Genomic DNA, 15,074 nt, shown 5'->3' with positions numbered 1-15,074 from the left:
CATGGTCAGAATATTATTTAATATTCTAGCCCAGCTTTAACCTTTAGTTTGGTACAGCTGTATTTACACTGAGATTAAAATATACAAACAAATAGTTATTAACATTTTTTAAATTTTTAACATGAAAAATAACGTATCTTTTCCTCCCACTTCACAATTATGCACTACTTTTCATTGGTCTAGCTAGCAAATATAATTCCAATAAAACACAATCGAGTTTGTGGTTTTAAAATGACAAAAGGTAAAAAAAGAAAAAAAAGTTCAAGGGGTAAACATACTTGTATAAACCACAATGATGTTCTTCTATGGGAAATTGTGATAAACATTAGATTCTTGTCATATTTAGACTTAGAGTTTATTGCTGTTGAACGGCAACAATGTACATTTGAGCAAAATTCTGTGCCAAGGCTCCGGGTAAAAACAGAAGACAGAAAGAGAAACAGAAATGTAAGCAGGGGCGGTTCTAGACAGGGGCCAACAGGGGCCAGGGCCCCTGCAGAACTGTTCCTGGCCCCTGTTATGGCCCCTGTACTAAAGACATGATATTAAATTTCTTAGGATGATAAATGCTGACAAAGATACCGTGACTGACTGGTCATTTGGATCAGTTGTATTTTTTTACGTTTATGGTTTTACCCAATAATAAAATAACAAAATAATTAAAAAATAAATAGATAAAAATAACAATAATTAAAACATTTAGCTGTTTCACATTAAGCTCTCACCGTATTGAGAAAAGATCAGGAGTCTGCAACCTGCAGTTTCAGAGCCACAATTGTCTCTTTGCTTCGCTTATTTAATATATTAAACAATGAAATGTTGACTTGTTTAGGCTTTTATTCCCAATCTTTTGTTCTGTGCCCTTGTGAAAAACACTGGCCCCACCCTGGCCCCCCTGCTAAATTTGGTCTAGAACCACCACTGAATGTAAGTGCAATATAAAATAATTAAAAGTATATATTAAAAGTAAAGATATTACCCACCCTTATTGTTAAGTATGATGTCAATCATTTACAGAACATGTTTACATATCACATAACATTTGTCTACATATGTATATATGTATATCTATATAATAATTCTGGCTTAGATTAAACATCTAAATATGATGCGCTGATGCACTTCACTGCAAATGGAAACTTGCGAGCAGCTGATAATGCATGCTGACGATAGATGTACGTCACCAAAGAGTTCTCATCTCAAACTACTTTAAAAACAGTACAATTTGTGTACTCTTGAACACATTATGCATCATATTTAAATCGACTCTTGGGGTGTTAAAACTGTGTCTGAAATAATAACAGACCCATGGGATGCACTTCACTGAAACAAACAAGCAACAATAAGCGAAAATAAACTGCAAGGAAGATAAACTCTGTTTCAAACAGCTGGAAGCTAAAGATGTGCTAACTAGGTGTCTTAGAATTCTTGTTAGAAAATATGTTTCATATAAATTGGATCTTCCTGGCTAAATAAGGCTGAGTAAAATAATAATGATTAGTATAGCCTTTGAAAAAGCGACAAAGTTAATCTCAGGAGTGAGCACAAGGCATGCATACTTCATGGAGTCAGGCAAAGGTAAGAACCCCAGAGTAAAGTTTGGTCTTCCAAATGTTGTAGAAATATGATTTTAGCATATTCTGACTTGTTTGTGCTTCAGGGCAATGTTGTCTTGCATGAAGGGAAATTTTAAAATAGTCTGGAGTTGCAAGTTTTCAAAGACGTTGTACTTAAACATATGCAGTGCCAGAGAAAGGGAGATTGCAGACTGGATCTTGGTAGCGTCACAATGACTAACAACATAACGATCCAGACGGGTACAATCAGAACCAGTGAGCATGAATACTGAGGGACAAGTGGAGAATGACAATAGTTAGTTAATCACAGCATAATGTGAAGCAGCTGGACCAGAGGGAGCACAATCAGACTGTGGAAGGGAGCATAATTAAAATGAACAGGGGTGAACTGAGATACACAGAAACTATCCAACCTAAGGGTAAATCTTGGAGAGATGTAACAGAAATAGAACACAATATCCAAATAATAGAAAACAAATATACATAAAGATACTAAACATGAACAGATGTGGCTGTTTGGCTGGTAATTCCTGAAGATCAGGGGGTCCCGACTTGGTAATTTTGATCCAAATTACTAACTTTGCCCATAACTCCCCTGGGCACTTATTAATAGTTATTAATAGCCAAACCAAAGCTACTGTTGCTCAACAAATGGTTAACGAGGAAGGCTTAATATATATCCGAGGAACCATTTCTGTGGTGATCTGACCATATTTTATGGGTCCTTATCCTTCCAAAAAAAGAAATGATTTCGTATTTTTACTTTCCAAGTGTTTTCTAAAAATATCCAATGAGCTGCGCTTGTGAGAATGAAAGTGTCTTGTTAATGTAAGATGTCAGTCACGTGTAGGATGATAGGAAGTCAACTCTCTGCAAAAAGGGACCTAGTATTAAGTATTTTTTTCTGAAATTAGTGTAGTGTCCAATGGAATACGTTTTTTGCACTTAAAATAGGAACAACTCACCTCCATCATCTTTCAGATGACAAATACACCAATTTCAAGAAAGGTTTGCTTACTTTTAGTTCCCTTTTTGCAGTGTCTCAAATAACCATTTGTTAAGATTAAAGTATGCAGGACACCATTTCTGAACTTAGAACACACCTTGAAGTGGATCGGCTACAGCAGCAGAAGCCAGTGTGCCTCTCTTCTGAACTAAGAACAGGAAACGGGGGATAATATTCACACCGGCTCAAATTTGGACAATAATATATTGGAAAATGCTGCCAGAGCTGATATGTCTTAATTTCAGTTGTAATATTCAGGCATTTGGGTCAAAACTAAATAGGAAAACTCAAATAGCAAAACAAAAACAACATGAAACCATGGATGCATTGCATCACCAGTTCCGACTGGTAGTGGTGGTACAATGGTCTGGAGGACATTTCCTTAGCATATTGGCAAGCCCTTACTACCAATTGGGTATAGTTTGAACCCTACAACCTATTTCCATCTGTTGCTGACCATGACCAACTCTTTAGTACCACAGTTTACCCACCCTCTGATTGGATTATATACCATTTCACACACCTCAAATCATCTCAAACTGAATCTTAAACATGACAATGAGTTCAGTATACACCAGTGGCCATATCTAAACCCAATGGATCACGTTTAGGCTGTGAGGATACCGGAGCGTTGTCATGGAAATGTATTTGGCAAACCTGGAGCAAATGAGTGATATCATGTCAATAGGGACCAAAATCTCGGACGACAGTTTTTGACTCCTTGTTGAATCTTGGCCACAAAAAAATAAAGCAGTTCTGAAGGTGCAAGGTGGTCTAACACAATACTCGCAAGGTAGGCTATACCCAATAAAGGGGTCTCATAGCAGAAGCTTTAATTTATTGGCCAAATAATTAACAGCAACAATGTCCTGGGATAGCAAACTGAGACACCTTGAATAATGTGGCCAACTCGAAGTCCATGTGCATGTCATGTTCCATCTCTAAAATAACTGATTAACATTTTGATAGGAGCTAAAATTGTGTTTTCGGTCAGCATTAGTCACATCCTTGCAGGTACAGCTGACATATGCTCAGTGTTGGCTGTAATATCTTGTGTTGGTTTATGCTACTGGCGCTATGACCGTCCTTGTTTAGGAATGGGCAAATATCCTATTATGTACAGTTCAGGACCTGTGACTCGATAGTATTCCATGAGAGATTATTGCTGCTCTGAATGCATAGGTTATTTTCCACTTATTATTGCTGCGACAGTCAACATATTGATGGATTTTACTGTTACTCTCTCAGGCTCCTGCGTTTTCTGTTTTCCTCACCCTTCAAAAGAATCCACAATGCGCTGTTTATCGAATGCTTTCACAAGTGGCACACAAAAAGACAAAAAGCCAGATAGGATGGAACAAGCGAAATGGGTTGTGGCGTGCAGGTCTGCCATTGTTTGCCACAAGCTATTTATTTTATCCCCTGACATAGATATCATCCTGCAGGAAACTTTGCAGCGGCAATTGTCTCAGAACGTGAAGCATTCTCCACCCGCGGGGCATATGAGAGGGTGGTCGAAATTATGCTATTTTCCTGCACAACCGGTGAGCAGCGGTAACAGCTCCCTCTGGGAGTCAACGCTGTAAGGGTGGGGGAAAAGGGGGCTTATCAGGAATGAGACCCCTCCAACCAGCTCTAAGTCACATGCAACCGCTTTAATGGCACACACTCAGAAAGAGAGAGAAAGAGGGCAGCTCAGGATGTACTGCAACGAGAATAACAGAATTATCTCAAGACTTTACAAAGGGGTTCTTGGGGCATCCGTGACTGGTGTGCTTGAGCTCTGACTGTGGCCTGTTGTAAGATAATGGTGTTATTTCTGATAAGAATAAAGGGTGAGAATTAAAGGAGGAAATTTCCCAGGAAGCTATTAATGTAATCTCGTGTTGGATTAATTCTTGAGAGTAGCAGAAGTGCCGTGAGGGCCAGCGTGAAGTTTACGCTTGCAGTGCCGCCCCACTCCTCTTAATCTGCAGCTGAAAATGTAATTAAGGACTGTCTGCCTGAGTGAGTTAGAAAACATCAGCAAGAGGACATCCTCCACCTGACTAGACTTCAGCCAAGCCAGACATTATTACTAGTACTATTCAAAAGCCATTATGTGTCACGACAGGTAGTATTTTAAGCTTATGTGTTATTTTCTGTATTTCTTTTAGTGTTAACTACGTTTAGTTTGGAATTGTTTTCTGTAGTCAAAACAGTTCTGTAGTTTTCTGAGTAGTTTCCCTCAGTGTCTCAGCTCCCAGCATTCTCGCATCAGTTCATTAACATACCTGTCTGGCATGTCAGGAATTGGGCTCCCCAAATAAAAAGTCATTTTTTTCTGTCAGGGTCAAATGCTTTGTTGGTGCTACCAGCCTGTTTTGTTATTTTCTAGAGTGCATTTACTATTAAAATCAGTTCTTCATGTGTACCTCTACTCTTTGAGTTTGGGTCCACAAGAACACTGACTTGGGACATTACGTATAAAATTGAAACGAAGATGCGTAACTTGTTTTTTCTCAGACATTAAATCAAAAATGAAAAACTATATTTGCCCTAAAACATAGTAAATAAACATTTCTTTTTTTTTTTGCTTTTCAAATTCTGAAGTGCACATACATATCCTTAGTAGTTGTATGTGAACTGTATGAGTTAGCTCAAACATTTTGGGTATCCAACCTTCTAATGTTTTAATGGATTGTTGGCCCATTGTTCCTGACAAAACAATTTCAGGTTTCATCTCCTTGTGATGGACATGGGGGCTTTATGATTGCCAATCCAAACTGTTGACTTTGTTGACTGTATCTAGTTTGAAAATATGCTTAAGGGTCATTGACAATTTGAAGGCCCCATTTGCAATTAAGGCCTAACTTCACGACTGATATCCTGAAATGTTGCTCTAATACTTCCATATGATTTGCTCTCCTCATGATGGCTTCTGCTTGGAGAAGTGCACCAGTCCCTCCAGCAGAAAGACAGTAGCCAATAAGCAACTAGTCCCACACTTCACAGTTGGTATGGCGTTCTCAGGCTTTCAAGATTTCCCACACAATGCAATTTTGGTTTTTACTCCCAAGTATTTAAATGTTAGTGTTAGTCATACCACAGGACATGTCTAAAGTTTTTTTCCCCCCGTGTAATTTCATAAACTTTAACATGACTTTTTTATATCACTCTTGGTGTAGTGGCTTTTTCTTCACTTAGTGGCCTTTCAGCCCATGTAAGTACAGGTTGAATGGCGGCATCTTCAGGTGTTTAGCTTTTTCGTCTTTGGTTGAAACTGCATCTGTAGATTCAATCAGGTCCACAAATCTTGTCTCAATATATTTCCTGATTTTCAACTTTTCATAATGTCACAGAAGACAGTACTGGTAAAGGTACAGAATTCATAGTAAATGTGTAAATTTCTGAAATTTAAATATTGAATCCATCTTTCCATCCCTTAAAGCTGCAGCAAGGAGTTCTGAGAAAACCAAGGAATTAGCTTGAAAATTTGAACAAGCACACCTTACAGGTCCCTCCCCCTCACTCTCTGTTGCGCTGCAGCCGCCCCTTCACAACTCCTCCCCCGCAGTGGAGCCTGCCGTGCTGCTCCAACGTTTACCAGTCTTTGTTTTCTAAGCAGGTGCCACTCCAGAAATTGGCAGTTTTCCTGCAAAGCTTGTTGTTTCTCTGCCATTTCTCCACACAGCTGCAGCACACCAATAATGTTGAGATTGAATGCCGGCATCGCTGTGCAAGCGAGGTTATGTGAGCAGTGCATACGCAAGAGTGATTGACACTGCTAACAACCAATCAGGGTCAGACATTGCTCCCAGCTCTGATTGGTTGGTTCTTTCTGGGAGCGGTTTATTTCAGCAAATGGCCATAGGGCCACTGGGAGGAGCCAGGGGTGCTTGATTTTTACTCACAGATTATCTGTCTCTTATTTCACTGTCAGGACATAGTGACAGTTTTAACAAATGTGTAAAGAAAATACATTCATACAAGAGTTACCTATTGCGGCTTTAATTGTTTAATAACAGCTTATACATGTAGGGTCGTGTGGAAGCTGGTACCAGTCTCCCTCTTTCATTTGGGTGAAAGGCGGGGTTCGCCCTTAACAGGTCGCCATTCCATCGCAGTGCAACACAGAGAGATTCTGGGCAAATACCCATCCACACATACGCCTTTGGGGGTATCCTGTGTTAGGAATTCAGCTAAAAATCATGATTTGGACTGGGAGGAAAGTGCAGTACCTGTAGAGAACAGGCATGCCCAGGGGGAGAACATGCAGAATTAATGTAGAAAGACCCCAGGCTGGGATTCCAAACCAGGACTTTCTTGCTGCAAGACAATAGTGCTAACAGTTAAACCACCTGAGTGCCCAAAATGCTATTGCGGCATTTAGCGAATAGAAATTATATTGGTACTCCTTAATGACCTGAGGTAGGAAAGGTTTACTTTAATTTAATAGGAGGAAATGTGTCTTTCTATATGGTGTATGTAAATATATGGTCTCAACTGTATGTTTTGTCACTTACCAAATTTTTCTTCATCCCTGCAGGGTTGCAGATCTCATGGATCATCTCTTAAGGGCAACAGTGTGGCACCAGGTTCATCCACAGTCACCCCACCTATTCTGAGCAAAGCGCTGTCGAAAGGGAAATGCTTCAGGTGAAAATATGACATACTCTTATTGCCTGCCCTGTTTCATATCTTTCTCAGCCCGTATCGAAATATAAGAGGCAGCCAAGTGAGAACTTTAATCAACCCGGCAATATGATATAATAAATGGGCTTCCAAATAATAAACAGATCATTTGTTAAAGGAGAAGCATCTTAGAAGGATTTATGAAGATTATAAATAGGAGCAACTGTGGTGGTTTATTTCTCAGATGCATTGCCAACTAGATGAGGAGTCTTTTTTTTCTTTATAGGAGGGTTCACTGGTTCAGATAGTTTGATCAGATAAACAGTTTATTTCAAATAACTTAGGATGCAAATGTATTTTAAACATACTACTTTATAGACTGTTTTATTTAGATTTTCCTTGGAGCATTCTTTAGTCACCTCCTGCACAGTATATTTTTGGAGATTTTTTGTGACTAGCACAAAGTGCATAATTTTAAAGTGAAACAAACATATTACATGGTTCTCGGTATTTGTATTCAACCTGCCTACGTCAAATAGCTTGCAGAAGCACCTTTGATCACAGCTGTAAGTCCATCATGGTATGTCTCTATCAGCTTTGGCCATTCTTTTCTATAAAATAGCATAAGCTCAGTCAGGCTGGATGAATCAACTTACAAGTCTTGCCTGCGGTTCTCAATTTATTTTGGATCTGTATTATTGACTATGCCATTCTAACACGCAGATATACAGGGTCTCTGCAAAACCTTAGAGAGTTATAAAAAGGCTTAAATATAATAATTTCTATTCTAGCCATTTAACAATCTTAAAATGTCCCAGTTTTTCCACAGCAGGACTTAAAATAGCTGTTTAGCATTTACTTAAATTTGTATATCTGTATATTTGAGTTTTACTTTTATGCAGAAATTAGCTCGCTGCGGTTGTTCAGATATCTGTAACTCTAGTTAAGGAATTCAGTGGTTAATATGCTATGATTGCACTACAAATCCCAGTGTTGCAGGCAAGGATAGGCCCTGGAAAGGAATTCATCCCCTTATGTTCAGCTTTCAATGCAACCTGAAACTGTCTTACTGACTTAAAACTGTATGTTTATGTGAATAAAATCTTAACACTCTTGTTATGCTATCAACTTCAAGATGATTCATAATAACAGGTTGTTATCTAAAGGGTTTTGCCATGAAAACAGGGACTATAGTCAGCTAAAACTATCATAGAGTCATATGGTAGCTTCATAGGCAGCTGAGTCAATGTTATAAATGGAGGACATTTGGAAAGATTTTATATCGAATCCAAGCATATCCCCCCCAAGCCCATTCATCCTACTTCTTGACCCCAGGCCAGAATAAAATTCCATCAGATAAAAATTAACAAAACTTTTAAGTGTCTGTGCACTTTGAGAGTGAATATCTGATCTAATATGATTAGATATCAACAAGGATGCCACCACAGAATCTCTGCCTGGGGGTCGGTTTGTTTTGCCTGAACGGCGGGGAAGGCGTGTTCGGCTCAGCTCTTCTATGTCGGGACAGTGGCAGGACCACGTAAATACCTCTTGTTGCGCTAAACCTTTTTACTCCGTCATGATATACTGAAATCAGGCACATCTCCGGGGACAGCTTTTGCCAGGGACAATTCATCCAAATTATGGTGGCTCATGAAACATAAGGGGCTACATATAGCAAGACACACCTTGCTATATGTTGATCCTCAGTGGCCTAGAGGGCTTGGACAGTGACCTTTTGTTTGGCATATCCCTGCTTCAAACCTCTGTGAATTCAAACTGTTTTGCCAGTTCTTACTGCATCAGTAAAGAAAAATGGCAAAAAAGTATTTACTATACTGTATAATCAGTTGTACAATATTTACTGTATAAGTGATTTAATAAGCCTGTGATTAAATTTGAAAAATAATCGCTGAGATACTGTTTCTAAGAGACAACCGCATGACACATGCCTTTGGTTTTCATGCAGCTGCTGCAGACAGCTTTGTAACTGTCTCCATCTGAATAGGTCAACGCTGGGAAATGTAATCTGCGTCTTCATAAAACTTGTCAGCAGAAGGAACCATGAAATGCTCTGAAACCGCTTGGTAGATTGCCATGACAAATGGTAAATGGCTTGTACTTGTATAGCTTTATAAAGTCAGATGACCACAAAGGGCTTTACACTGCAGTCAGTCATTCACCCATTCACACCCTGACGGTGGTGAGCTAAGTTAGTAGCCTTGGATTCTGTACATCTCCACTCTTCCTTCAGACTCTGGGACCTTGATTTCCAAATGGAATGAAAACGTTCCTTTCATCTGAAAAGAGGACTTTGGACCACTGAGCAACAGTCCAGGTCTATTTCTCCTTAGCACAGGGAAGATGATTCAGATGTCTCTGGCTCAGGAGCGGCTTGACACCTGTAGCCTATATGGATGGGATTCATGTGGCTCTTCGTCTTGTGACTCCGCCCCCAGTCCAGTTCTTGTGAAGCTCCCCCAAATTCTTTAATGGGTTTTATTTACCAATTCTCTCACGGCTGCCATTTTCCCGGTTGCTGGGGCATCTTTCCCTGCTACACCTTTTCCTTTCCACTCAACTTTCGATGTTTTTGACTTTGACACAATATTCTAAGTTTCTGAGACAATGGATTTTAGGTCTTCGTCATCTTTAAGCCATAATCAACAAAATTATAAGAAATAAAGGCTTTAAATATTTCAAACTGTGAAATGAATGAGAAAAAAAATATTTTTAATGATATTCAAATATGGTTTGTGAGTTGGATTGACCCAACGCAGATGTAATGTAAGGTAGAACTAAAAATTTGTGATTATTTTTTTAACGTTTTTGTGCTTGCTAAAGAAGTGTAACGAGAAATGACAGACTTTTTTGTCTAACACCAAAAGAGCAATCATAGTTATCTGGGTTAAAATATGGGGAAGCAAAAACATAAACCTACTTGATACCTTTTAGAAATGGTGGATTTATTGCTTCTGTTGCTCCAATAGTCTTCTTTGACGAAACCTGGTAAAAATATTTGATTCACGTGACTGTGCTGGAAAACAACAGAATGCTTTATGTCCCTTGCCTAAGTTGAATATTAATGATCAATGTTCTTACCTCTCATGTAGCTTAAATTTAAATCATTGCAGGTTAAAAAAAAATCATTTGAATTAACTGAAACTTGCATAAACCCTTTCGGAGGCCCTCACAAAAGCATTTACACTGAGATCCCATTCAGATGGACTCCATTTTAAAAAGGAGGTGACTTCTAGAGGTTCTCTTGGATTGTATATAAATATATCAACCTAAAAGGGACTGATTACAAATAAAGAGAAGGCTTTTCAAAAAAAAAATATTTAAGGAAGCCCAACCTAAAAAAAAATACAGTGTAAATTGTGGTTGTAACTTGACAAAATGTGAAAATGTTTAAGGGTTACAAATATGTGTATCCTGGAGTAGAAGTAAATGTGTGAAGTTATAAACAGTGACTAACCCAACATTCCCCACGTCATCCTTCTATCGGAGAAAGATTGAACAAATTGACAACACTTAGCTACAAGCGATCTCTGCGTCGGCTTTGCTTTGTGATCACAGCAGACAGAATCAGATGCCGCATTTAAAATCCCCAGGGGAGCCAAGGATTGAGGTCATATACAGCATGCCGCAATAGCCCCCTCTCTAATGTTCACAGACAAATCCAACTTCCTTTGAGGATATGGCCACACTTTGAGAGCAAAAAAATAAATAAAATAAAATCTTTGAAATCCCAACATACAAGAACTTTTTTTTCTTCCTGTTGTAACAGTCTTTTATGGAAAAATTAGATAGCTAAATCTCTGAAAGCGTTTGATAGCCGGTAGATGTCTACCTGGAGCAGAGAACCCCGCTGTAGCCGTATCATAGAATCGCATACGATGGAGGTGAGGTTATGCCTCCCGACAAAGTCGTGTAAAGCATCATTACACCGGAGCTTTTCAGTGTTTTCAGCTGAGGATGATGCATGGAGAAGCCACAGTGATGAAAGGAAGCTGTGTCCGGGGGGGATAATGCTCAACTCAGATATTGTGTGTACAGACAGTGGGAGTTTTTACAGGTCTGGTAGACAATGGTGACAAGCCCCACTGTGGAGCAGTTGTGCTGTGTTTTAATGGACCAGCGGCGTGTCACAGAAGAAAGTTTGTTTCTGTTTTGTTTTTTTTTCCTCTCTCTCTCTCTCTTTCTCTCTCTTTGCGAAAGGTCGTTATGTGTTGCTGCAGGGACAGTGCCAACACCTCCTGGCTTTTTCTCTTCAGCGCGGTGCTGTGGAGGTGTCTCCTGAAGGGCAGCTGACAGTCAATCATCTGTTCGGACGGTTCTCTGAGCCCGTGGAGGCAGGGGAGAACTAGACTGTGATGGATGATGTTGAAATGCTTTCAGCTATTGACCTGAAAAACCGGACCACATTGTGAGCTATCAGGAGAAATGCGCCATAAAAACATGTCAATATGGCCCCCCATCAGCAACACGGCAAATGTTTACTTGTGTGTCCGAGGCTTATCGCCCGAGCGCGGGCGCGCGTGCAGGTTGACTCGCTTGTTTGAAAGCGGGCTGCGTCTGTTGCGCTAGGAGTTTGCCTCAACAATTTAGATATCACAAAAAAACACCTGTGGCCTCCGCTCTGACCAGGGCCAATCTGCAGGCACATGAGGGACTCAAGGAGGATGAAGCGGAGCGGTCGCTTTGTGGTCAGTGCAGTGTGCGCTTCAAAAAAAAATCCTAAAGGACTTGTACGTGTCACGCTGATTTAGCTTGATATTAAAAACATATTTACGGTGAGCCATATCCATGCGATGTAAGCTTTAACAGATGCCACAATGTAGATTTTCGGGTGCTCACAGATTCTCGTCACAAACAGCTGACGGAGTGAACGCAGCATTTAACACGGTTAGTTTTTAAAGAGCGAGAGAAAAGAAGGAAGTGCTCAAGACCGGAAATATACAAACAATAATAAGACCAGAGCATTTTATAATAAGAGCGTGCAATTTCCCAACTGATTTCTGGCTTTGCAGGATGTTTGCCATAGCACATCCTTTATTTTCAGATGTTGTGGACATGTATTCACTACAGTTTATGTATTCATTTTGGAGCATCATGGCACGGCTGTCTAAGTACAGCACATGAAATAAAACTTAGACTCAGACAGGCCTTAATGTCATCATTTTATAAGATTGTCCTTATTATGTCATTATTATAACACGAAGAATACATAAGTCACAGTCGTTAATTAGCTTTTTTCTGAAATGCCACAACAAATTTTTTTTTGATTAAGCAATAACTTGAACCACTTCGAAAAATGCAAGGATCGCATGACGATAATTCAAAATCCTGCACTGCAAAAAGGCATTTAAAAGTAAGTAAGACTTTCTTGAAATGAGTGTATTTGTCCTTGGTGTGAGCAGCTGAATAAGATGATCTGCCAATGGAATGAGTATTTTGTCCCCTAAAATATGACAACTGGATATACTGCACTTATAATATGGTGATGAAAATGAGTTGTTCTTATTCGAAGTGCAAAAATATTTCATTGGCAGATCATTTAAATTTGCCTCGTCAAATCAAGGACAAACACACTAATTTCAAGAAGATTTTACTTACTTTTACTTCCCATTTTGCAGTTTCCCAGTGGAATCAAAAGACTAAACAATATTACTCTTTGCTCCATCTTCAGCTGAATGCCTGGCTCATTTGTATTGGCCACACCTGCACAGGCACAGCAAAAGCCTCAGTTAATGTAGTGACAGACCACTTATTAGGTGCGCAACTAGTAAAAAAAATACTTTCTGAGTGTCGTTATACCATTACTGCATTGCAGCTGAAGAGGCTTGGAAAAGTAAGACTAACAACGTAATTTTCAAGCTGACATTGAATTTAAAAAGTGAAAAAAATGTGGATTTTCCATAGGCCGCATTTTATTAAAAATTTTTGCACAGTTCACTTTATTTCTGTCGCTTCATAATCCCATGTAAACAGCATCTCACAAGAAAGCAATTTTTTGTTGAGTTTGCCGTGGCAGAGCTGAATCAGTTCCGGGCGATATCATGACTGAATTATTAGAAAACTGTGGAAAGTAGGCTAATCAATTCCTTAAATCAGCCACCAAGCTTGAGTTTTTCCACATACTGAGAAGGAAGCACAGAGAGCATCAGGAGTGCCATTCTGTGTGGGTGTGCCCTGCTGGTTCTGTGGAGATCGGTGTTTTTGCTGTTTGTGTCTCACCGTTTCAAGCTCGGTTCAGGTCCTTTGTCACACGCTGCTCCCCCTCAGCCTGCCGCTCCTCTGCTCTTCTTCAATAAGCCGAGTAAATGCGCTAACATTGAGAGGAACTGGTTAATTTGAGGGCTGCCGTTCTCTCCCGGCAAAGCTTTTCTTTGGGGGGTAAGTGAGCCTTTGAATGCAGAGACAGGCAGCTCCCTCGTCTGTTTTAGACCTCTATAATTTCAGTAATTTATCAGCCTGGAATATTCCTAATAACACACATTATTATTTTCTTGGTTTCAGTAAATTCTGATTTGAAAATAAGCATGCTCATAGCTAAATATTTGCCATGATTTGGCTTTTTTCCGCATTAGTTCGTAAAACATTTGATATAAAGATTCAATGACTCTGGCATTTGCGTACATTTCCAAAATCACTAACTTCATGAAATGATGTTCATTGTAACAAGATATCCATTTCACTGGACTAAGCAAATCGAGGCAAGTGTAATTCAGGAAGAGGACATGTATAACTGTGTACGGTGACATGCAAAAGTTTTCACACCACTTCATCTTTTCCACATATTATGTTAAAACTAAATTGTTTGTCATTTTCTTTGCGCTTTTCAATTCAGTACAATTAAATTTTATTTGATGGCAGTTCATAACCCGTCATCTCAAGGCACTTTGCAAAGCCAGTTCAATCAAATCATGCAGACAGATAGTTTAAAAAGTTTTCTACCTTAGGAAACCCAGCAGGTTGCATCGAATCATTGACTTGCAGCATTCACTCCTCCAGAAAAAGCGCAGAGCCACAGTGGACAGTCGTCGGCATTGTCGTTAACTTTGCAGCAATCCCTCATACTGAGCATGCATGTTGTGACAGTGGAGAGGAAAACTCCTCTTCAACAACAAGAAAAAAAAACGTGAACGGCCTTCTGGACTGATTGATTGGGGATTTGGGAGGGCAGAGCAGAGCAGACACGCAAAAAGAACGCAGATGCACTGATCCAGGAATACTTTCTATGTTAGAGAGGATGATGACAGACTAGCTCTATAGGTGGCTGTGTCTAGGAAAGAAACACAGCTAAGCAGGCAGGCTCTGAGCCAGTTTTCCAGTCAAGAGGATGAAATAAAACACAAGCAGTCAGTTGCAGTAAAAGCTCAGCCAATAGCTATGTCTAGGAGAGAAATAGGGTTAAGCTCTGAGAGACAGGGTCAACTGGATAATTTATAAGATGAAGTTGTTGACAACAGTAGCTCAGCTGATCTGGCCCCCAGAATATCGTCAGAGGTAAACAAAGCACCAAGCCAGATGCAGCTTCTAAAACTATTAAACTACTGAAAGTTGAAATAACAACTTATACTAAATTGGAGAATAGTAGAAGTCTGGAACAAGTGACTTATATATTATCCGTATGGATGGATGGATGGATGGTGCGTTATGCTGTTTTACAATGAAACTGTTAACTCCTATGACATGTACTCACATTAACTTTAAATACAAATTTTGAAACCATGTAAGAGATCTTTAATTTACGCTTGACGTTATTTCTTTACTGCTACAGACACCCGGAGATCTGCTTTAAACTAGGCCACCTACTGTGCTCCAAGAAAATTTAAAACAGCTTGCCTGGAAAAAAAAAGAACTTCCATCAC

The 15,074-nt window shown here is 39.5% G+C and overlaps 1 protein-coding gene across 1 annotated transcript in view; it reads left to right on the top strand.

Moving 5' to 3' along the window:
- The window catches only part of nrg3b (neuregulin 3b), a 340,120-nt gene that overhangs the window by 313,188 nt on the left and 11,858 nt on the right, over positions 1-15,074 (top strand). The window contains exon 7 of the mRNA XM_021307904.2: positions 7,112-7,221. Within this exon, the coding sequence (XP_021163579.2) occupies positions 7,112-7,221 (110 nt within the window). The remainder of the gene's footprint in view (positions 1-7,111; positions 7,222-15,074) is intronic.

This window comes from Fundulus heteroclitus, chromosome 10 (assembly GCF_011125445.2).
Source record: "Fundulus heteroclitus isolate FHET01 chromosome 10, MU-UCD_Fhet_4.1, whole genome shotgun sequence".
Taxonomy (NCBI): domain Eukaryota; kingdom Metazoa; phylum Chordata; class Actinopteri; order Cyprinodontiformes; family Fundulidae; genus Fundulus; species Fundulus heteroclitus.
This window is presented reverse-complemented; position numbering and strand designations above follow the sequence as displayed.